This window comes from Schistocerca cancellata, chromosome 8 (genome assembly GCF_023864275.1).
Source record: "Schistocerca cancellata isolate TAMUIC-IGC-003103 chromosome 8, iqSchCanc2.1, whole genome shotgun sequence".
Classification (NCBI taxonomy): Eukaryota; Metazoa; Arthropoda; class Insecta; order Orthoptera; family Acrididae; genus Schistocerca; species Schistocerca cancellata.
Window position 1 is genome coordinate 198,075,061 of NC_064633.1, and position 25,581 is coordinate 198,100,641.

General features: G+C 39.5%; 2 protein-coding genes across 2 annotated transcripts in view; one reads left to right on the forward strand and one right to left on the reverse strand.

Moving 5' to 3' along the window:
* The window catches only part of LOC126094909 (forkhead box protein K1-like), a 275,401-nt gene extending 266,705 nt beyond the window's left edge, over positions 1 to 8,696 (reverse strand). The window contains exon 1 of the mRNA XM_049909548.1: positions 7,867 to 8,696. Coding sequence (XP_049765505.1) covers positions 7,867 to 8,380 — 514 coding nt within the window. The 5' untranslated portion in view covers positions 8,381 to 8,696. The remainder of the gene's footprint in view (positions 1 to 7,866) is intronic.
* Positions 8,697 to 8,777: 81 nt separating this feature from the next.
* LOC126094661 (protein ILRUN) overlaps positions 8,778 to 25,581 on the forward strand; it is a 41,997-nt gene continuing 25,193 nt past the window's right edge. Inside the window, exons 1-4 of the mRNA XM_049909168.1 lie at positions 8,778 to 9,107; positions 9,820 to 9,939; positions 10,014 to 10,243; positions 23,532 to 23,686. Coding sequence (XP_049765125.1) covers positions 8,956 to 9,107; positions 9,820 to 9,939; positions 10,014 to 10,243; positions 23,532 to 23,686 — 657 coding nt within the window. The 5' untranslated portion in view covers positions 8,778 to 8,955. The remainder of the gene's footprint in view (positions 9,108 to 9,819; positions 9,940 to 10,013; positions 10,244 to 23,531; positions 23,687 to 25,581) is intronic.

Below are 25,581 nucleotides of genomic sequence, written 5' to 3' on the forward strand. Positions count from 1 at the left end.
GAAATCATGTATGGTGCTCTCTAAGGCTCTATCTTAGGTTCACTATTGTTCCTCATATATGTAAGCTACCTTTTTTCTAATATACAACAAGCAGAAGTGGTTCTTTTTGCAGTATTGTAATCAGCCCAAAAATACCTACAGAATCAGAAGAAATGGTAAACACAGTTCTCAAAAGCATCATTAACTTGTTTTCTGTGAATTGTCTCACCCTCAGTTTCAAAAAAGACACAACACATTCAATTCTGCACATCTAGGGGTACTACACGTATGATAAGTGTAACACATGGCGAGGAAATAGTAAATAGGATAGAAACTTCAAAATTCTTAGGTGTCCATATCGATGAGAATTTGAACTGTGCAAATCTTTGGGAGAGACAAATCAGTAAGTTGACATACTTAACACATTTTCATTCAATAATGTCATATGGAATAATGTTTTGGAGTAACTCGCCTTTAAGAAAGTCTTTGATGCGCAAAAACGTGCTGCAAGAATAACATGTAGTGCTCACCCACAATCAACTTGTAGAGTCTGTTTAAGGAGTTGGGCATTCTGTCTTTCGGCCGGCCAGTGTGGCCGAGCGGTTCTAGGCGCTACAGTCTGGAACCGCGCTACCGCTACGGTCGCAGGTTCGAATCCTGCCTCGGGCATGGATGTGTGTGATGTCCTTAGATTAGTTAGGTTTAAGTAGTTCTAAGTTCTAGGGGACTGATGACCTCAGAAATTAAGTCCCGTAGTGCTCAGAGCCATTTGAACCATTTTGAGCATTCTGACTAGTCCTTCACAGTATATTTATTTCTTCATGGAGTTTGTTGTAAATAATCCACTACAGTTCAAAAGCAACAATGAAGTACATAATTCCAGTACCAGAAGGAAAAGTGACATTCATAACTCCACGTTAAGGCTATCTTTGGTACAAAAAAGGGCGCACAAAGCTGTACCAAAAATTTTGATCGCTTACGCAGTGATGCAAAATGTCTGACAGAGAGCAAATTAAAATTTAAAAACAAACTGTAAAAGTTTCTACTTGACGACTCCTATTCCGTAGAAGAATTTGTGTTATTATAATGTGTAATAGGTGGTTGGTAGGAATTACTAACTCACATCTGTATATCTCTTTTTTTATATAAAAAAGGAAGAAGGCAAAAAATCCTTAGAAATGTTCAGCATGTAATCATATGTACAAATTAATTTGCGATGTGAATGCAAAATGACTCGTTCTACATCATTATGATTTATCATGTAAAATAACTCACGGAACACGAAACTGACACAACAAAATTGTCTTTGAAATGAAATGGATGAGTCAATTAATGTTGATGGACTGGCCATTTTTTTTATTGACTTTACGATATCCATACAAAAATTCTCTCGAAGAAGGCTTTCTTATGAGCACGTCGCTGCCAACTAACACTACCGGAAAAGAAATGTTTAACACTTTCACAATTTGTTTCCAAATAAACCTTCTGAATTGAAACAACTTTCTCGACATTTGCACAGATGAGCCTGACATTAGCCACTGGTGAAACAGCAGCAGTATCACTAATGAAAAGTTAAGTGCCCAGCCACTGTAGTTGCATAGACAAGCACTCCCAATAAAGAAGATGCCACTAAATCTAAAATTTATTGATTCATGGTGAAGCAGTAAAAATAATCAATCACTTTAAAGCAAGGTCTCTTCAGTACCAGTTTTATTTTTTCACTATTCTGTGGAGATTTATGGGAACAGACATAAAACACTTCTGTTCCACGCCGATGTTACAGGGTTGTCTCAGGGTAAGACCTTAACAAAATTATTTGAACTAAGACCTGGATTACAGGCTTTTATAATTGAAATTTCTTTTAAATTAAAAAACCGTTCGAGCGATGTGACTTGGTTGTTCAGACTAGCGTTTTTGGCAGATATATTTGAAAAAATTAATGAATTAAACCCATCTTTACAAAGAAAATAGACAATAGTTTTCAATACTAATAACAAAATAATGCCTTAAAAATTAGATTTTTGGATTGTTTGTGCTGGAAACTAGAGAGCTTTTCAACACTGAATGTATTCGTTGATGAAAGAATAGAATTACCAAATTAAATACTCGAACAATTTGTCCATTGTCTACATGGTATGCGCGCATCTTTTGAGACGTATTTTCCTGAAGAGCAGAATAAATAAAACTGAAAATGAATTCATGGGTTCAAAACCCATTTGTCCGAATTTGCAGAAGACTATAAATCCTTTTTCGAAATGCCTTCAGATTCAAGCATGGAATCATTGTTCAAAACAATGTCACTTGTTGATTGTTGGTGCAAGTTCCACACAGGTTCCGACTGGTTTTCTCCCGTCCTCAACAACTTCTGCTTTTGTGAAACGGGATTCTCAGCATTTGCAGCTACAAAGAGAAAATGCCGCAACAGACTAGATGCTGAACTTGACATGCGTCTTCAACTCTCTATCAAGCCTGACATTAGCCATTTGGTCAAAAATGTAAAACAGTTTCATACCTCCCATTAAATGGAAACAACTTTATCAGTTTACAGTGAAATCGAAACAGTCTTATTTTGTGTATTCTATCATTGTGTCAGTAGTGTATAATTAATATACCCACTTTTGTATGATTTTCATTAAATGATTGTAATTAAAGTACGAACATGAAACCAGGTTTTGCTTGTTTTATGGCTCCATAAAAGATTTAGTACTGCAAAAGATTTCCGCCACCGATAAAGTCTGAGAACCACTGGGCTAATCTATGATGGGGATAATGATGATGACTTCATAAATATGTGCTTTGTTCTGAAGGCGACGAGCAAGGAGGAACTGCTCTCACTTATACTATGTTAGTACAATCGTGAGCACGTGTCCCGTTGTTACTCGTACTCAAACTGCCGCAATGTGGCCATTAAAGTATTGCTTTTGAGTCTTTGACAACACACAGACACTTGGCTGTGGACAATTGCCAAAGCAATACCTGCATTTGTTCTTATGATAGTGGCATTGAACATGTTAATGAAGATTATGTCTAGTCTTAGTCCTGATTTCAGATACGAATAGCGTACGAATTGTATAAAAAACCAAAGAGTAAAACAAACAAACAAATGGTGAAATATAAGAGGCTTACAGACACAAAGCAGTACGCCAGGGATGTATATCTTAAGTAGTTCCGTTCAACATGTAAACTGAGAAAGACATTGAGGAATATAAAGAGGGTATGGAAAGAATAAAGTTAGCTGCAAAATACATTAGCATGACTGTACAAGTTCTTGAAATAGAAATGTAACATGAAAATTAATGCAAAGAAGACAGAATTTATAGTATACATACAATTACTGCACGTTTCTAATGAATACTTTTTTTGCTTTAGCTTCTCTGTCACAACAGATCGTGCCGTTGGATCAGTATCGCGTTAAGTACAGATTTTTAACATTCACGCGTGCAGGTCAACGGCGAGAGAGATTTGTAAGTGGAACAGAGATTTTTAGCTAACTTATCCATGTGCTGGAGCCACATTAGTTTGTTATAAATTTGTATGCCTAAGAATTTCACACAAGATGTTTCATTTAGTATTTGGCCTTTCATCTCTTCTTCTGATACCTTTTAAGTAGGCCCTGTCCTCACGATCCCTGTGTGAACGATGTATTCCTAAAGTCACCAATTAAAGCAGGTTCTTGGAACTTTGTAAGCAGGCTTTCATGGGATAGTTTACGTCAATCTTCAAAAGTCTGCCAGTTCAGTTTTTTCAACATCTCTGTGACACTCTCTCACGGGTCAAACAAACCTGTGACCATTCGTGCTGCCCTTTTCCGCATACATTCATAATCACTGATAGTTCTATTCGGTGCGGGTCACACACACTTGAGCAATATTCTAGAATGGGTCGCACGAGTGGTTCATAAACAGTCTCTTGTGTAGACTGCATTTCCCCAGTATTCTGTCAATAAATGGAGGTCTACCATGCCCACGAATGAGCCTGTGTGATCATTCCCTGTCCATCCCTACAAAGTGCTACACGCAGGTATTTGTATGAATTGGCCGATTCCATCTGTGACTCGTTTGTATTATAATAATTTTTCCCGCGCGCTGTTCGGGAGTGGAATGGTACAGAGATAGTATGATTGTGGTTCGATGAACCCTCTGCCAAGCACTTAAATGTGAATTGCAGAGTAGTCATGTAGATGTAGATACTAAGTTCTCTTTTTGTGAAGTGCACAGTTTTATGTTTCCGAACATTTAAAGCAAGTTGTCAATCCTTACACCATTTCAAGTTAAGTCGTGAAGTTCTGACTATTTATGCAGTTTCTTTCAGAAAGTACTTCATTACACGTAACTTCATCATGGGCATACAGTCTGAGGTTACTATTAATATTGGCCGCAATGTCGTTAATATACAACATGAACAGCAAGGGCCCCAACACACTTCCCTGGGGCACACTCGGAGTTACTTCTACATCTGACCTCGACTCTTCATCCAAGATAGCCTGCTGCGTCCTCCCTACGAAAAAAATGCTCAATCCAGTCACAAATTTCGCTTGATAGACCATATGATCGTGCTTTTGACAATAAGCGTAGATGTGGTGCAATGTCAGATATTTTTCGGAAAGCAGGAAATTCAGCTTCTACCCTGCTGCCTTGATACAAAACTTTCAGTATGTCATGCGAGAAAACTGTGAGTAGGTTTCGCTCCGATGTTTCCGAAACCCACGGTGGTTGTCACGGAGGAGGTCATTCTTATCGACATACCTCATTATATTCGAGCGCAGAACATGTTCTAAGATTCTGCTATAAATCGATGTCAAGGATACTGGACGGTTGTTCTGTGGATCACTTCTACTACCATTATTGAAAACGGGTGTGACATGTGCTGTGTTTCAGCTACTGTGCACTGCTTTTTGTTCGAGGGACCTACGATAGACCGTAGTTAGAAGAGGGGTCCGCAGCTCGTGGTGTTCTCGCTTCCCACGCCCGTGTTCCCGGGTTCGATTCCCGGCGGGATCAGGGATTTTCTCTGCCTCGTGATGACTGGGTGTTGTGTGATGTCCTTAGGTTAGTTAGGTTTAAGTAGTTCTAAGTTCTAGGGGACTGATGACCATAGATGTTAAGTCCCATAGTGCTCAGAGCCATTTTTTTAGAAGAAGGGCTAACTCAACCGCAAATTCAGTATAGAATCTCTGTTGGAGCACGTCTCATTATTATGGAGGGTTGCTGTTCGGTTTTTCAGAGAGGCAAACGGGAAGTTGCGGTACACAAAATGGAATTGAGTCATGGTCACCATGGTCCTTATGGTAGTGTGTGCAGTACTGCATTATGAAATAATATTAATATGTGTATACTGCGTACGGTGATTAGTGCTGAGAAATCAGTGGCCAGTGTGGCACTAGCTTTTTACATTCTGAAATAATTGATTTGGAATGTAAACAGTATTGTGTACTGAATGAGACTGTGCTGTTTTAAACAGACTGGCCTGATATTCGGGAGGGGAGGATGGAGGCCTGTAATCGCATCTGTCCGTCTCGTCTTAGTTTTCCATAGTTCCTCTAAGCTACTGCAGGCAAATGCCGGTATTGTTCCTACTATAACCCCTCGGCCACTGTCTGCCCCATCCTTGTAAATGCCTGAATATATGAATTACCGGCATATTTTTTTCTAAACTGTGATGTCATGACATGTCCAATAATCTTGTAATATCAATGAAACCACTTCTTATTCTACTAGCACTAAATGAGATCCCATTCAGCTGCCACGGATTTGAGTTCCTCGTGATTTAGCAACTCCGGGAATCACCGGCTGTCACTATCATTTTCCGATACTTCTTAGCGCGTGTAAGATCTCAGAAGAGACATTAATCTTCCTGCTTTGGGCTGTGTGTATTTCTGCTTAGCAGCTGCTCTTTTTAAAACAGAGATTATCGAATCCTCACGATTGTTATGAGCGCTCCCGCCAGGCAGAACATTCTGCCTGCATTTCCCGTCGTTTTGTGTTAATTTCCGTTACTGATTGCAGGTACCTCATTACATGACAGTCTGAAACCTTCTGCAATAAGTAAATCACTTTCCTTATACAAACCTCGATTTGGAAACAGTTACTCGCAGTATGCTAACAGCTCACCACGTTTACCAACATCGAGAAACAATACTTTCTGCCAATAAACAATAGCAAATGTTGTTCTTTGGTACATCTTACATTAGAAACAATAAATTGCAGTTAATAATAATTTAGATCTAACATGGTTTCATTTGAATTTGATATTAAATTATAACTTTTCCAAAACAGAAAATAACCTGAGCCATCCACCCATTTATAGAAGCAAGACACTGCAACCTATTCAGTATTTGACACAGAGCTACAAACGAGGTAGAAAACTGTCTATAAGCACACTTTTTGATATTAAATACAAAACACGGGGAATACACATCACGAATACACATTTGATGTGGAATTTGCATTAGGCTTGACAGAAGTTGATAAAAGCTAATGGAGATGAGTCACTGTGACGAAAATTACGGATGATAGAAAGAAACGAAGAGGGAAAATGAATTTTTTTGTTCTAAGTAAAGTCTGTAAGATATACAGGAGTGACATCCTTAAGACTAATTAAAAACTCTGGTTTCACACAGTACATCGCCCTAGCGATATTGTTGTCATTCGTCACGCGACTTCTGGCGGTGTCGAGATTAGAAGCCAGGATTTTTTTTTTTATACCGATTAGTTACTACCGTACATACTGAGCAAAAAATATTGGAAATGCAAACTGGGTCTACTTTACCAATACTGTAAGGTGCGGGATCACTCTCATACTTCGTCATGTAAGTGAGTCTACTGATGCCGCGTCCAAAGGCAACAAATGAAATGGAAATAACATGTGGGGAAGTTGTAATTTCAAGATTCAGTGGATTGTGTTGTCACTGCATGAATACGCAGATTACACTGATGCAAGATATAACGCATCAGAAAAACAGGTGAAAAAGCTGTATTCAAGTCTTAATATTAAAACTGTATACAAAAAAGGAAAACAAATCTCTTATGGCGCGAAGAGAGGGCGGAATGTAAGGTGAGCAATGGAAAACTACGTACTAGAAAAAAAAAAAAATCTCGTTTCAAACAGAAAGAATGGATTCGGTCTACAAGTAACATTTAAATATTATTTAAAGGAGTTCGCTTAATATAAGTCTCGTTTACGAAAGAAAGAAATTTATAATTTCTAGAAAAATCGTTTTCGCCAAGAAACTTTTAGCCTCCAGGCAAACGCTTATTTTTGCGTGAAGATAATTGGGTCTGCCAATAGAATTCTGTACAGAGATGTGAATCTACACGAAACACATTCTTCTATACGCAAACAGCAAAGTTATACTTCATTGCTTCTCGCTGAAGACAGAATAAAATATTTGAAAGCAGACAACAAAAATATTTACAGCTCTAGATAAGCGCACTTCTTCCACACGAATAACAACTGTTTATTCAACGTGAAGGCACAATAGTTTTGTACCTTGAGGATATATCTCGATAGGATATTTCAGTTTTGTGACTGACATATTTTATCCCGTGTCGGATCTGTCCCCTATAATATTTTTCAATTAATTCGTTAAAACGTCACAAGCTGTTTGAAAATAAACTATATCATGCCACTACAATTTCTTATCCGTGATTATCAAGTTTTATCAAGGCATCATTTCGTTGTCTGTGCTCAATAAAACAGTGCGATTACATTAATTTTCACAAAGCTCTTTAGTGCACTACGGACTACAATTACCACGTGTATACGTGCAGTTACACAACGTCTCATGTTTTTAAATCGAGCGACCAGCTACCAACGTGAAAAGCGGTGAAATTTATATGCAACTGTTGAATGAACAGCAACTTTAGAATTAATCTAATGGAAACTTACCACTATTAGCTGGACGATTGCATTGGCCATTAATGGAGCCATTTGTATTGAACAGTGAATTCACATTGAAATTCAGAAGCCACGACAAATCACCGTCTGTATCGCCAGGCTGAGGACTTCTGTCGGCGGTAGCAGCCGGCGCTGCGCTTCCTGAATCAGTTGAGCTATTGGCATCTGTTTCGATGATTTCTTCTTCTTTCTCAACCTGACTAGTTTCAGAAATTGTTACTACATTATCACTATCTATCCAGAAACAATTTTTGTCCGCTTGCAAATATTGCAAATCTATCTCTTGCATATCAGATGCAATTGATACTGTATTGCCGGCTTCCCATGTTCCATCGATCACAATTAAATCTAAACGAGTTTTTTGATCATTATTTTTGGCGACGCCTCTACAGTCGAAAGATAATGCAGTGCGTTTTGCTCCGATGTTTGGCATGTCATTCACCGTCAGAACGTGAATGTCTTCTATAAGTTTTCTTTTACTTCTCCAACCTAAATGCTCAACCATGGTGTAATAATTGCTCCGCTTATATCAGAAAACGCAGTACAAACAAATATATCCTTTTGATTCATTCACTGAATCAGCTAAAAGCATATCTATAATGTTTATGTGAAACATATGAAGCGGTTGCATTCAGTAACTTTGTTTTCTTTCTTTAAATATGAGTAATCTATTAGCAGCACATATTCAAATTCTTTTCACTAACGCACTCACAATATACGATGTCCATGCGTGTGTAGCAAATTTTTCAACTTATCAAAGTATATGAGAAGCCCAGAAATGACCGTCGCGTACCCCGATTCAATTTTCGACCACCTCCGCGCGTGTCTGTGCCTTGCACTAACTTGAAAATGCAGCAGATGACGTTTTCTACGCAACACAGCTTGGGTCACGTGACGTGACGTCACACGGAGTAATTTAGTTTCGAGGCCTTCCAGGAGTGCAGAGAGATTAAACGACAAAAGATTTGCAAATTCATTGATGTGTTGGTTTGGTCGGTAGAGTGGATTAGTTTGGGTCGGTGCTTCCGAAGATAATTAGTTCACTTTACTTGGTGAATCTGTAATTCATGAACGGCGAAAATGGATGTTGACAGCGATATAGATCAAACGCTCCTGCAGCAATTCAGCTGTATGGGAACAACAGATCGCGATGAATTAGTTAAACAGCTACAGTCGTTGATAGGAAATTTGAATGAAACAGCAGCAGTTTTCTTTTTGGAAATGAATAATTGGTATGTGTTTCCTCGGACGACGTACTAGCTGTCAGAGGATTCTAAATGCATTACTATAAATTTCAATCTTACAATAATAAATACTGAAAAAAAGTCCTCTTCCCTTGTGATTTACCCTTGGGAGCAATATTTATGTCTTCCTTTCCATACAAATCGTAGAATTTTTTCTACTTGTACAATTGTTTTGGGGTTATGTAGCCCATATTTACAAATGGTTCCTATAGCCCGTTATTGCCATTTTATTACGTCATTAGTAAAGTTTTCTAGCCATTTATGAGGCAAAAAAATAATTGTACTAAAGGAAAGGCAAAGCATGTTAGAGTGACGCGTTTGCTTTCGGCCTTCAGTGCATGGATGACGCGTAGGTACCTTGTTTACAAACAGTATCTTAGTGATGTTTTCTGCGGGTAGAAATTATATCTCGGTAATTTAAGAACAATTATGACTTATTACTATTAACACATTCTCGTCCAAATAACGAAAGCTAATGTTAAAAACGGGTATGCACCAGGGTACCGTATCTGTCAGACACTGTGCATTTTGTACAAGATAATGACCTACATATATCTCCAGAAAAATTTCATTATTCATCAGAACAGTGCCCAAATGGACATTAGTGTATCTTTGTTGGAATGTCACAGTCAAACATAAAATGTTGCATAATAAATGTTTTGAGGGAACATTGTCCATAACTAAAACTTTTGTGTGTCAGGAATCTCCAGGAAGCAGTTTGCTCGTACTTCGATTTTGAGTCACCATACAAGCTTCCATCAATGTCCCTAGTACGGGATGTGACAGTTGGAGAAGGGGAAAGTATACCACCGTTGACGAAGTAAGTATAGTTTGTGTTATTCTCGCACTAAATTACAGATGTTGCTGTTGAAATAACTAGCATTGCTGTTCTAGGTTCACAAAATCATGGAGGGTTCAGAACACTGGTACTGAGATGTGGCCAGATGGATGTTCACTTCGGTTCAGTGGTGGTGACAGGCTCTGTGCTCCGGAAAGGCTTGCAGTAGCACCAATTGCACCAGGATGTACACTTGATATATCTCTTGAAATGGTTAGTCCTGAACAAACAGGGATGTATGAGAGCAAGTGGCGAATGGTTACACCAGCAGGTTGCTACTTTGGAGGTATGTAGTTGACATTTAAGATGTAATATCTTGCAACAGTAATGTATTAGGTTTCATACTATCTCAATTCCTTGTGCATCAGCACTTGGTAAACATTCAGAATCAAAATGAATAATTGCGTTGACTGCTTGGAAGCTGATTTTCCTCAACTTGGCCAGTTATGTGACAGCTATTTATAAAGTAAATTTATTGAACTGGATTGAAATTTATTCAGTTTCAGATGTGAAATGTATCTTATTTCATCAAATTCTTCCAGCCTTATGCATGATCTACATAGTCAAGAGGACTATTGTTGATGTCTAGCAGATTAAGAGAAAACAAAAGGCATCATACATCATTATGTCAGTAGTATATTTTGAGAAATATTTCCATCTAGTGAAAAAAAAACAAACAACTTTACTAAATCTTATTATGGTGATAATCCTTTAATAGGGATATAGTTGTGATATAAGCTCAAATAATTTAACTGTTAAATAGAATACTGAGGAAGGAAATAAATGATTGAGTTAGTGACTTCATTCCAGAGCAGTCGTGGCATTCAGATTGGTGCCTGATAGTTGTGAATTAGATTTTCTGAAATCTATTCTAGGTGTTGTACAATGTCAGTTTAGTTGAGAAAATAGGCGTTAACAGGTTGACTGTTGCAAGACTGCCAGTGGTCACTGCATTAGTTCACTCCTGATGTCCTGTGTCCGCTGGTGGCCACATGCTTCACTTTGTTTGGTACAGTGTATGTTTGGATAATGTGTAAAGTTGCAAAATCAAAATTCAAAACATTGAACAAGATATTGTACATGATTTCCTGAACATCGATATTATTTCAATCGAAAAATACAAATCAATGTGCAGTACTGCACTATATACTGTATGAATTGTAGTGAAGCATGTGGCCTCTATTGCAACATGGTATCAAGTGTGAAAATCTGTTGTGTCAGCCAGCAACCTTGCAGCAGTCAACATATTAATGGAGAATGACACTTAAAGACAAAGGTAGTATGCAAGGAATATGATCAAATTTGATGACAAAGGCTATCATTGCATGTTGAAAGGAAGGCTTTTACTTAGCATAGAAGCATTTTATTTTATGTTTTTTGGAGCTTTATTCCATCAGAATTTCATTTCAGATCTATGCAAAAAGTGTGAAAAACAAATTGCCGGTTACATTGCATGTATTCTAACATAGACAGGGCAATCTTCATGGAAATGTTTAGAGATTCACTTTAAAATTTCATGGTCTGAAATTATTTCCTTTGTTGTGCAAGTTGGAACATATGGTATACTCTGTGTCAGTCAGTTAATAATTTTTATAATTTTTGTACTTCTGTTGTGTACACTTTGGTTTGATTCTAATTGGTTTATTGAAAATGCTTATGCATAATGAGGTTAGAGCTTTTGTTCATAATGTGAGGACAAATCAATAAAGAATGAGAATGACTTTTCTTTTTTCTTATACAGCATACGTGCAATGGTGAGACAGTGTTTTGTGAGGAGGATGAGTCTTTCAAGTTGGCAATATAAAAATGAGAAAAAATTGAATTTGTGTGCACCTGACAACAGTTCCAGAGCAAAACGTGACAGGTAAACAGTTGCCTCTGAATAATGACATCGGTTCTCAATATGCAGTATGCAACTTTTGAAATTTTGCTTCCATCTGCAGAAATCAACATGGAAGCTTGTAAAATGTTGCAAGAGCATATGGTGGAGATGTTCCTCCCCCCAACCAACTACATTTCAGTGGTGCAGGAAGCCCATTAAACTCCAAACGGAGCATCGAGGTGATTTTACTACCAGGTCATGTGATCAGCATGGCTGCCGTCATTGTAAGCAAAATTTGCTGGATAATAATGAGTACATCAGCAGAAAGTTGAACATTTACGATAGTAATGCATTCACTATTCTCTATCACTACTTGCACGTGAAAGGCGTATGCACACAAAACTGGTATCATTTGCCCAAGTTGAAAAGAGGCGAATATTGTGGTTGTCAGAAGTTTTAAAGATGTCTTGAGTACGGAGAAACCTAATTCAATTTATCAGTATTGATGATGAAAGCTGGTTTCAACTTTGTGACGTCAAAGTGTGCATACATGCACGGTTCAGTAATCAGTAGGTTGGCTTGTATGAAACAAGGATGAGGCCATTCACGCAGTGGTAAAGGTAATAGGGTAATTGTCATTTCTTGTTGTAATTACCATATAGTGATTTATCTTAAGGAAGTCACCTTGTCTCCAACTCCTATTTAACAGCTGGCAGAGACAGTGATATAGCAGTGATGTACATTGTCACATGGCCAGTTTTTGACTAGAAGGAACACTGGTTGAAAGACTGAACTGGTTAGCTGGAGGGTTTGGGGTTGAAAATCTTGTGTGGCCACCCATGTTTAGGCTACAAATGTTGTTTCGCTAAATTACTTTTGGCAAATTTTGGGATGGTTCTTTTGAATAGTCCACAAGCAAGTGCTATTCTCATCCATTCTTTTCTCAATTCAGACCTTTACTGTGTCTTATGGCCTCAACATTAACGGAACATGAAACTTAAGTCTTCTGTACTTGCACCCTCCTTGCTGAGCAGAGCTTTTAGTTCCACTTTGCCTGAAATCATAATTAAATTGAGAGGTATAGTGAATTGTCACAAGGTATTATGAAGAACACAGAATTAACTCTGAATGTGAAAGTGGTGTCAAGAGATGGCTGCCTGGCTTCCTTAACATCTGTCCATATTAGCAGATGTTTTGGGACACACAGATTTTATTTAAGGTGACTGCTTTGAAGAAGAGCATGGCAGTATGCCCTCTTGTCTAAAGTAATTACAAAGTAAAAAAAAACAACAAAGAAAAGCTTTTGCATTCTCATTCTTTATTGACTCATCCTAGTATAGTGGTACTGGAATTGAAGCATACTGGGATGCTAAGAAGCTACATATATTTTCACAGTGTGTCATTTTTGGTGGATCACATGCACAAAAATGTGTTGTAAAGAGGGGCATAGTAAAGAAAGTTGCAACATTTTTCATACGAAACACTTGCATTCTTCAAAATCAATGATACTGTTCAGTTATCAATAATGTAGACAAATGGATTAATTAAGTTTCCTCTCCAGAGTAATTATGTAATGTTTCTTTAATTAACCCTTACTTCATCATGCACTTACGCATACTGAAGGCAGTTTTCTTTTGGCTTTTGTTTTCTTCGTCTTCTTCTCTGCTTTGTGTTTCAAACATCTCATTCTTTGGTTTTTATTGTGTCTTGCTAGTCATTTGGCGCTTTACTTGCTGACATTTTAGTTTAGGCTTAAGCTTTGTATCCTTAGCATTGTTAATCAATCTGTGTAGTTTTTTGTGCTAGTAAGGTGATGTACCGTACATTCCACTCAAGTTCATACAGGCTTACACCATTTTTCTCCTCATAAGTCCGGTGTGTAGATTTGAAAAAATTGTTGCCATATAAGTTTGAGATGACATCAGTTTCTTTGTTGTGTTTTGGCATAAGCTCTATTAAATACCAATTTTTTGATAAAAATGTCTATTTTATCAACAGAAATAGAGTATTATGACACACAGGTGGAGAGAAAAATTTGAGAGTATTATTGGAAATGATGAACAACTGATTGATGATATTCGTGTTGGGTATACAGCTGGATCGTGTAACTATCAAGATGACTTTGTGATCCTGCTATGGATCCGACAAGAATATAATCAGTTAATATGGAGGAAAGTTTATGTAGTCACACAAGCAATTGCTTACTCAGCTCTCATTACATTTTCATTCAACTGTATTAATTGTATTGACCAAGCAAGATTGCTCAATAGTAGTGCATGGGACTTTAACCTGTGGACTAGCGTTCAGTTCTTTTTCTGGCCATCCAGGCTTAGATTTTCTGTGACTTCCTCAAAAAGCTTAACTCAAATTCCAGGACTGTTAAAATGAAATGTATGTGGCCAATTTCCCTCCCCATCCATGTCTGTTCTGAGAGTTTTCTGTCTCTAATGACTATTTTGTAGATTATGCGTTAAATCCTAAACTTTTTCCCTAAAAAATCATCATATTGAAATACTGTGAGTATAATGCTCCTTATACTTAAAACTGTTTTCATAGTCACAACTTTAAAGGCTTTGACTTCATATTGGTCCTAAGATAATGCTTTGAGTAAATGAAAAATGTCTAGTTGCACTTGGAATTCCACATGTGAATTGTGGTTCCAACTATAATCAGCAGTGAAAAATGGTTCTTGGGACAGATAACGGCAAGAGTGTAAAGCTTTTCATTATGTCATGTTTGTGCTGTAAGAACCGACTTACATTTTGATAACTGTTTTTGGTGTTAACAGTTAATTTAGCTCTGAAGATATTAGTAATCACTGGGTATTTCTACTCTGTGAATGAATAACAATGATATTTATTCCTGGAGGGAACAGTACAAAACCGCATTTGGGTGCTGTGTGGTAGTGTGTATTTTCTCTATTAAAAGAGCGAGAGGTCAAAATCAGTGTGAATACTCTTTGCTGTTACATATTTCTATGCTCCAAACATCAGTCTGCTATAAGTGAGTGGTTGCCTTTTCCTTATTTTACGTACTCTCTAAATGAATTATATGTGGTTGTAGCAGCAGTAACAATCAGTCATCACACTATAATTTTAAAACTGTATGTTATTTCTGTAGCTGTTCTGAAGTGTTTACTTGATTTGAGGCTAGAATCAGTAGTACCAATTTGCTAGAACCTAAAATTAGTTCTTTCAAAACAAAGAAAAGTAGATTAAAATGTTAGGATAGTTTATTTTGTGCTCCTCTCCATTGTTTGAAGTTTTCCTCTCCTTTTTTCTTTAGATGGGGTACTTGGTACTTATTATTTTGCTCTTCCTATTTCCAAAATAGGTCATCCATTTCTTAATGCTAGTGTAGCTTTGTTTATGTTTCATAGCAATATGCATACATGAAATTTGTTATTTTGTTGTGAAAAGGAAAGTTGCAAGTCACCTTATAGTGGAGATGCTGAGTCGCAGATAAGCACGACAGACAGACTATCACAAATTAGCTTACACACACACACACACACACACACACACACACACTCTCTCTCTCTCTCTCTCTCTCTCTCTCTCTCTCTCTCTCTCTCTCTGCAGTGTCTGGCAACTGAAGTGTGGCCGCTTCTGGCAACTGAAGTGTGGCTTCATTTGCCTGAGACTGCAGTCGTGTGTGTGGTCTATTTTTGACGAAGGCCATACTGTCCAAAACCTAATTTGTGACAGTCTTTTTGTTGTGCCTACCTGCGACACAGTATCTCTGCTATATGGTAAGTGGCAACTTTCCATTTCATTCCGGATTTTCCATTGTTATTTTGTTGACTATGCATATGCCAGACTAATGGATTGAGGTGGAGCATTGGGTGTCACCAGGTTGTTGAAGTTTGGGATGGTGTGGAAAGCTGCTCTGATGTATGCTAGCTGAATGGTGACTAAGGTGTATCCCACTTCAGGGTATATTTCCAGAAAATCATGGCCTAGGAAGTTGTTGTTGTGTTCTAGACCAGGATACTATGTCTCTCCTTCTTCTCCCCCCCTCCCCCCACTCTCTCTCTCTTTTCTCCTATCTCGTCCAAGGTGGTACAGATCTTACCATTGAGTGATTCAGATAAATGAGGTGATTTATGAGGCTGAATGTTGTGTAAATATGTAACAAATTGGTATTGGTATAATGTGTTTACCGCTAATACCAACAGTGGAGGGAAAGGAGTTTGTCACATGGGAAAGATGGTGCCAGAGAAACTGCTCTAAGAAAATGATTTTACTTCTGCTGCACCATGAGCTGATATTTTCGAATATTTTACAATCACATTCATGGGTCTGTCTCGGAAAAGATTCTAATGCTGCATCTTTCACTTGAGTTAATTTCATTAGCCCTTAAAACAGCTTCTATGTTCTGTGGTTTAATATTTAAGCCTGGTCATTAATGTTAACACTTATCATGTATATGTATACTGTAAACTAACTCGTTCTACAGCACCTTGGTAAAGGAATCATTCATATGATCTGTGTAACATGTAACTAATGTGGTACCACTAGCAGAAGCTACATGGTGCAACCATTCCATGAGGAATGTTTCAAAAGCATGACGCGAAGTGTGATAGCACAATGATGAAACACTGGATTCGTATTGGGGAGGATGGTGGTTGAAATACCTGTTGTGCCCTCCTGATTTTGGTTTTCTGTGCTAAATCACTTCAGGCTAATGCCAGGATAGTTCCTTTTAAAAGTTATTTCCTTCTTCATTGCACCATTTCCAATGACTTTCTTGTTCACGGGAGGTAACCTCGATCTTCCTTTCTTTGAAAAGCATGGAGTACACAGTCTGTTATATAGTGCATTGTAATGTTATTGGGAATCATGGGCTGACTAGTTACTCTAAGCATGTCTGCAGTTCTCCTCTTCATTGGATGCTGTGAAACCATGACTGTATGTGTCACAATTCTTGGAAAGAATTCATTTTAATCACAATTCTTGGAAAAAATTCATTTTAAGTGCGCCATCTGAAGCACAGTACAACACCTGCTCATTAGAAACAAAATAAGTATTGTGACCCAGGGAAGTGAGTTCAGTCTCAGCCTTTAACACTGGTTCAGCACCTGCCCTCTTATGTAGTTTCTTCTCTGTTGATATGTACCATGAAGTAAACCATAGCCCACATATCACCACCACCACACACCATAGAGGATTTTTTTAGAATACTTTCTAGTCCTCATCTTTCCTGCACCTGTTCATACAACCTCTGTGCTGCTCAATGTGGTATAATGTATCTGACAAACCATTGCAACTTATAATGACAGGAACTAGGTACAAAAGATGGGGGGGATCACCTGTTCATGGATGTGATAGCCATAACCTGTAAGATATATAGGCTTACTAGAATTACAAATTTCTACAAAATTAAAGTGGTTACCCACAGTCTCCTCAACAGATCCAACACATGATGCAAATCTCATGCTGCCCAGCCTGTGCCTTGCAGCCTGGCTTGTGTGGTACACACCAGTGCATGTGGCTCACCAGAGTGCACAGCTGGATGGATCCCATTCAACCAGCCTTGGCATACCTTGCTGGCTTGTCTCCTCCCCAACCTGATGGGCAACTTACTTGTGAGGCCAGCCATTGCTTCTGCTGCATGTTACAATCAATATCTGTCTTCAGAACTCTGTAGTTATTCGTCATTGTTGTTATTTCTATTAATGTCAGAAATGAAAATAATCAATTTTTGAAAACATAATGTTACTGGACAGATAAAAAAATCTACTCACCAGGGAGACGCACATGTAATTGATATTACGTATCATGGCTTTCGGAGACAGTAGCTCCTCCTTCTGGCAAAAAGGTTTGAAGGGGAAGGAAGGAGGGTGAATGAAAAGGATTGGTGAGGTTGAGGAAAAGGGGAGAGTTTGGAAAAGTCACCCAGAACCCCGATTCAGGGGAAACTTAGCAGACCCAGGGTTCTGTGTGACTTTTCCATACTCTACATGTCCTAATACAATGAAGCCATTGTGGCATTATATTAGGATAAGTTTTACAATAGATCTGACAACTGTCATCACTGACTGAAACTGGTAGTCTAAGGTACTAGCAATTTTGTGACCATGTTGTTGTTGTTGTTGTTGTTGTTGTTGTTGTTGTTGTGGTGGTCTTCAGTCCTGAGACTGGTTTGATGCAGCTCTCCATGCTACTCTATCCTGTGCAAGCTTCTTCATCTCCCAGTACCTACTGCAACCTACATCCTTCTGAATCTGCTTAGTGTATTCATCTCTTGGTCTCCCTCTACGATTTTAACCCTCCACGCTGCCCTGCCCTGCTCCCTTGATGTCTCAGAACATGTCCTACCAACCGATCCCTTCTTCTAGTCAACTTGTGCCACAAACTTCTCTTCTCCCCAATCCTATTCAATACCTCATTAGTTATGTGGTCTACCCATCTAATAATCAGCATTCTTCTGTAGCACCACATTTTGAAAGCTTCTATTCTCTTCTTGTCCAAACTATTTATCATCCACGTTTCACTTCCATGCATGGCCACACTCCATACAAATACTTTCAGAAACGACTACCTGACAATTAAATCTATACTCGATGTTAACAAATTTCTCTTCTTCAGCAACGCTTCCCTTGCCATTGCCAGTCTACATTTTATATCCTCTGTACTTCGACCATCATCAGTTATTTTACTCCCCAAATAGCAAAACTCACTTATTAATTTAAGTGTCTCATTTCCTAATTATAATTCCCTCAGCATCACCCGACTTAATTCAACTACATTCCATTATCCTTGTTTTGCTTTTGTTGATGTTCATTTTATATCCTCCTTTCAAGACATTATCCACTCCGTTGAACTGCTCTTCCAAGTCCTTTGCTGTCTCTGACAGAATTACAATGTCATCAGCAAACATCAAAGTTTTTATTTCTTCTCCATGGATTTTAATACCTACTCCAAATTTTTCTTTTGTTTCCTTTACTGCTTGCTCAATATACAGATTGAATAACATCGGGGAAAGGCTACAACCCTGTCTCACTCCCTTCCCAACCACTGCCTCCCTTTCATGCCTTCGACTCTTATAACTGCTACCTGGTTTCTGTACAAATTGTAAATAGCCTTTCACTCCCTGTATTTTACCCCTGCCACCTTCAGAATCTGAAGGAGAGTATTCCAGACAACATTGTCAAAAGGTTTCTCTAAGTCTACAAATGCCAGAAACGTAGTTTTGCCTTTCCTTAATCTAGATTCTAAGATAAGTCGTAGGGTCAGTATTGCCTCAGGTGTTCCAATATTTCTACGGAATCCAAACTGATCTTCCCCGAGGTCAGCTTCTACTAGTTTTTCCATTCGGCTGTAAAGAATTGGCCTTAGTATTTTGCAGCCGTGACTTATTAAACTGATAGTTCGGTATTTTTCACATCTGTCAACACCTGCTTTCTTTGGCATTGGAATTATTATATTCTTCTTGAAGTCTGAGGGATTTCCGCCTGTCTCATACATCTTGCTCACCAGATGGTAGAGTTTTGTCAGGACTGGCTCTCCCAAGGCTGTCAGTAGTTCTAATGGAATGTTGTCTACTCCCGGGGCTTTGTTTTGTCTCAAGTCTTTCAGTGCTCTGTCAAACTCTTCACGCAGTATCATATCTCCCATTTCATCTTCATCTACATCCTCTTCCATTTCCATAATATTGTCCTCAAGTACATTGCCCTGTATAGACCCTCTATATACTCCTTCCACCGTTCTGCTTTCACTTCTTTGCTTAGAACTGGGTTTCCATCTGAACTCTTGATATTCATATAAGTGGTTCTCGTTTCTCCAGAGATCTCTTTAATTTTCCTGTAGGCAGTATCTATCTTACCCCTAGTGAGATAAGCCTCTACATCGTTAAATTTGCTCTCTAGCCATCCCTGCTTAGCCATTTTGCACTTCCTGTCGATTTCATTTTTGAGATGTTTGTATTCCTTTTTGCCTGCTTCATTTACTGCATTTTATATTTTCTTCTTTCATCAATTAAATTCAATATTTCTTCTGTTACCCAAGGATTTTTACTAGCCCTCGCCTTTTTATCTACTTGATCCTCTGCTGCCGCCACTACTTCATCCCTCAAAGCTACCCATTCTTCTTCCTACTGTATTTCTTTCCCCCATTCCTGTCAGTTGTTCCTTATTGCTCTCCCTGAAACTCTGTACAACCTCTGGATTAGTCAGTTTGTCGAGGTCCCATCTTCTTAAATTCCCACCTTTTTGCAGTTTATTCAGTTTTAATCTACAGTTCATAACCAATAGATTGTGGTCAGAGTCCACATCTGTCCTGGAAATGTCTTAAATTTAAAATCTGGTTCCTAACTCTCTGTCTTACCATTATATAATCTATCTGAAACCTGTCTGTATCTCCAGGCGTCTTCCTTGTATACAACCTTCTTTTATGGTTCTTGAACCAAGTGTTACCTATGATTAAGTTGTGCCCTGTGCAAAATTCTACCAGGCAGCTACATCTTTCATTCCTTAACCCCATTCCATATTCACCTACTACATTTCCTTCTCTCCCTTTTCCTACTACTGAATTCCAGTCACCCATGACTATTAAATTTTCGTCTCCCTTCACTATCTGAATAACTTCGTTTATTTTCATCATACATTTCTTCAATTTCTTCGTCATCTGCAGAGCTAGTTGGCATATAAACTTGTACTTCTGTAGTAGCTGTGGGCTTCATGACTATCTTGACCACAATAATGTGTTCACTATGCTGTTTGTAGTAGCTTACCCACGCTCCTATTTTAATCCATTATTAAACCTACTCCTGCATTAACTGCTATTTGATTTTGTATTTATAACCCTGTATTCACTTGACCAAAAGTCTTGTTCCTCCTGCCACCGAACTTCACTATTCCCGCTATATCTAACTTTAAACCTATCCATTTCCCTTTTAAATTTCTAACCTACCTGCCCGATAAGGGATTTGACATTCCACACCCAGATCCGTAGAACGCCAGTTTTCATTCTCCTGATAACGACGTCCTCCTGAGTAGTCCCTGCCCAGAGATCCGAATGGGGAACTATTTTACCTCCGGAATATTTTACCCAAGAGGACGCCATCATCATTTAACCATACAGTAAAGCTGCATGCCCTCGGAAAAATTACGGCCGTAGTTTCCCCTTGCTTTCAGCCGTTCGCAGTACCAGCACAGCAAGGCCGTTTTGGTTATTGTTACAAGGCCAGATCAGTCAATCATCCAGACTGTTGCCCTTGCAACTACTGAAAAGGCTGCTGCCCCTCTTCAGGAACCACGCGTTTGTCTGGCCTATCAACAGATACCCCTCCGTTGTGGTTACACCTACGGTACGGCTATCTGTAACGCTGAGGCACGCAAGCCTCCCCACCAATGGCAAAGTCCATGGTTCATTGGGGGGTTTGTGATCATAGATGGAAATAAGAGATTTTTTCTACACTTTCTTGTTCACTGTTCTATTCATGACCATGTCTTGTCTTTTGTTACTGAGACGTACCTATTCAGACAGTACCTTTCATACTGGACTGTGTTACATTTCTAATAAGGCAGGATTCACCAACAAAATAAAGTGTCTTCACATTTCATCTCATTTTTCGTGCCAAAGAGAAAGTAGACATCATAACATTGCTTTTCTTCTTGCTGTTAAAATTTCAGTAATTTTAAACAAATCAATACCAGTTCTGTCTTGTCCTTGTTATAGGCAGCCTCAGAGTCCATCTTGCAATGTATTACACATAGATAACTCTGTATGGTGAGTGTGCTATGCAGATGCTTGTAACATCTCCATTCCTTCAGAGCAGTCCATAACAGTCTTTCCATGAACCTTAGTAGATCAGCCAAGGCTGGGTGTAACTTCTGGGTGGAAAATATTCTTTCATTCAGTATAGTTAACAGAGGTGGACTGCAGAGTACAGCAGTGCCACTGTTCCAGGGCACCAGCTGTGGTGCATTTCCTGTTCTAAGTGTGTTGTGCATTTTTATTTATTGAAACATGTTAGGGGAGAACTGAATTAAAGAAGAGTAAAGATTTAACTTTGGAACTGAAAATTTTGTGACAAGCACTTTCCTGTATTAGGTCAATGAATATTCCAAATATTACTGTGCAAAAAATGAGTTCAGTGATTTATGTAGCTTGACACACGGAACTCGTGAGGACTGAACCAGGCTTAGATTGCACCTGGTATGCCTCAGGTGTGGGGTGTGTGTTGACTGTGCCTTTGGGGCTACCACTGAGTGAGGTGGTGCAGTGGTTAGCACATAGAAGTTGTATTTAAGTTTTCTGTTTTCCCCAAATTGTTCCAGTCAAATGTGAGGATGTTCCCTTTGAAAGGACCCAGTAGACTTCATTTCCCATCCTTGAAATGTTCTGAGCTTGTGCTACATTTCTAATGGCCTCGATATCAATGGGGCATTAAACCTGAATCTTCCTTCCTTTCTTCCTTCAGATGTGCCGTTGGTGCACCAGTTACATTGCTCTGATGTAGTCAAATATATTATCCCTTTCTCTTTTGTTCTGGGGTCTTGACAGATACAGAAATTTGGTATTTACTTACAATATTTACACCCAAATGTATTGCTTCCTATTAAATATATGTGTAAACACATTTACAGCTGTGGTAATTTCATAAATTCCCATACTGCAAGCCTTAATCAATTTATTTACTGGTGTTTCATTATTTGTGATATACTTTGTGGACATCCTCAAAAAGAGAGTATCAATTCAGCTCTTTACAACTCAGCTTTGTTTGGAAAGCTGTCTATTGAGTTTACAAGAAACTGTATAATGTGGTCAGATTTCACTGGCACATTTCATTTTACTAAAAACAAAAGTGATGAAGAAGCATGAGTCTCAAAACTCCACTGCAGTTGAATGCACCAAATGCAATTGTGAGAGATCTGGTCTAGCACCTAACTGACAACTGTGTCACAGAGCACATACACAACTTTGCCCCCCCCCCCCCCCCCCACTGTTAAAGGGTTGACAGCCTTTGGTTTGTTACATTGATTATCTTGATGATTTTTTTAGGCAATTTCCTACTGTCTTCTAGGCAAACTCTCGCCAGAATAAAAGTTTTCATGGAATGCAATGTCAGATTTGTCAGTCCCAAGCTTTCAGCCATTTTATCCATAGTCATCAGGCGATCTGAGTGAACCATTAGATGCTTTAGCTGACCTATTGAAATTTCTGATGAGATGAAATCTCAGCATTGACAAATCTGATGCAGCAAGAACTCTGTGAAGCTTTATTCAGTGATACCAACACATAAAACTAGCTTTTCAAACTCTCACTTAGAATTATATTTCTTCTACTACACACATCCGTGCGCACCTCCCCCCCCCCCCCCCCCCCCCCACACACACACACACAAATGTGCATGCGTGTCTGCTACAGGTGAATGATTGCTTTTTCCTCATTTTACATATTTCCATTATTATTCAGCTTTGAAAGAAATATCTACAGTTCTGTGGAACAAGTAGTGTTATGCATTGAGGATGAGGTATTTGATAGGTACTGAGTTACTCATGCTAAAATGTGTTGGATTAAACTATTTATAACTGAAAAAAGATACCAAACCACTTGGAAAACAATTATTCTGTAATAAACTTCTTTTGTATCTTCTGTTAGCCTACATATATTGAAGTATTGTTGAAACCATTTTGAGTTGAAATTGTGCACACTTTGATCTAGGTAATTTAAAATTAACTTTACACACATGAGAAGTTCCTGTATCATAAAAATGCATTTGGCTAATATTGCAAATTTACTTTCAGATGTTATATGGGTTATTGTCACTGTGGCGGAGGGAGGCACTATGGCACTGACACAACAGTTGTCTCATCTCAATGACCTAGGTTCCCCATTGCGTCAGGTTAACCACTCTAGTCTGAATCCATTTGGTCCTTCTCCCACTCAGACATTGTTCCAGGTAAGAAAGTTACACACGTTTATATTCTTTGTATGTCGAGAGCTGATTTTACTGAAATTTGATAAAGTTTACCGAAGTGTGCTACGAGAACTACTTAACAGCAACAAAACCAGATACTGTTGGAGCAGGGCTGACACACAGAAATTGGAAAAACTTTTGCAGTTTTTAAGTTTGGTTTTCATCTGAAAGAATGGACAGATAAGATATGTGGAAATGTAAGGTAAGAGTGCAGTGGCTGGAGGTATGATAAAGTCTGCAGAAGTAAAATCTATTTTATGGTCCATTGCTATTTCTGAATTTGTTTGCATACCTCCTGTCTTTCATAATTTGAGATTGGAGTGAATTTTCCCTTGTTCAGTTCTTTTATTATACTACCCTTTTTATGATAATACACTCCTGGAAATGGAAAAAAGAACACATTGACACCGGTGTGTCAGACCCACCATACTTGCTCCGGACACTGCGAGAGGGCTGTACAACCAATGATCACACGCACGGCACAGCGAACACACCAGGAACCGCGGTGTTGTCCGTCGAATGGCGCTAGCTGCGCAGCATTTGTGCATCACCGCCGTCAGCGTCAGCCAGTTTGCTGTGGCGTACGGAGCTCCATCGCAGTCTTTAACACTGGTAGCATGCCGCGACAGCGTGGACGTGAACCGTATGTGCAGTTGACGGACTTTGAGCGAGGACGTATAGTGGGCATGCGGGAGGCCGGGTGGACGTACCGCCGAATTGCTCAACACGTGGGGTGTGAGGTCTCCACAGTACATCGATGTTGTCGCCAGTGGTCGGCGGAAGGTGCACGTGCCCGTCGCCCCGGGACCGGACCGCAGCGACGCACGGATGCACCCCAAGACCATGGGATCCTACGCAGTGCCGTAGGGGACCGCACCGCCACTTCCCAGCAAATTAGGGACACTGTTGCTCCTGGGGTATCGGCGAGGACCATTCGCAACCGTCTCCATGAAGCTGGGCTACGGTCCTGCACACCGTTAGGCCGTGTTCCGCTCATGCCCCAACATCGTGCAGCCCGCCTCCAGTGGTGTCGCGACAGGCGTGAATGGAGGAACGAATGGAGACGTGTCGTCTTCAGCGATGAGAGTCGCTTCTGCCTTGGTGCCAATGATGGTCGTATGCGTGTTTGGCGCCGTGCAGGTGAGCGCCACAATCAGGACTGCATACGACCGAGGCACACAGGGCCAACACCCGGCATCATGGTGTGGGGAGCGATCTCCTACACTGGCCGTACACCACTGGTGATCGTCGAGGGGACACTGAATAGTGCACGGTACATCCAAACCGTCATCGAACCCATCGTTCTACCATTCCTAGACCGCAAGGGAACTTGCTGTTCCAACAGGACAATGCACGTCCGCATGTATCCCGTGCCACCCAATGTGCTCTAGAAGGTGTAAGTCAACTACCCTGGCCAGCAAGATCTCCGGATCTGTCCCCCATTGAGCATGTTGGGACTGGATGAAGCGTCGTCTCACGGGGTCTGCACGTCCAGCACGAACGCTGGTCCAACTGAGGCGCCAGGTGAAAATGGCATGGCAAGCCGTTCCACAGGACTACATCCAGCATCTCTACGATCGTCTCCATGGGAGAATTGCAGCCTGCATTGCTGGAAAGGTGGATATACACTGTACTAGTGCCGACATTGTGCATGCTCTGTTGCCTGTGTCTATGTGCCTGTGGTTCTGTCAGTGTGATCATGTGATGTATCTGACCCCAGGAACGTGTCAATAAAGTTTCCCCTTCCTGGGACAATGAATTCACGGTGTTCTTATTTCAATTTCCAGGAGTGTATTTTGCTATGAACTACTTAAAATTTCTGAAAGCTGGAGACTCAGCTTTTGACAACTGTGCTCCCTGTTTCAACAACTGGTTAA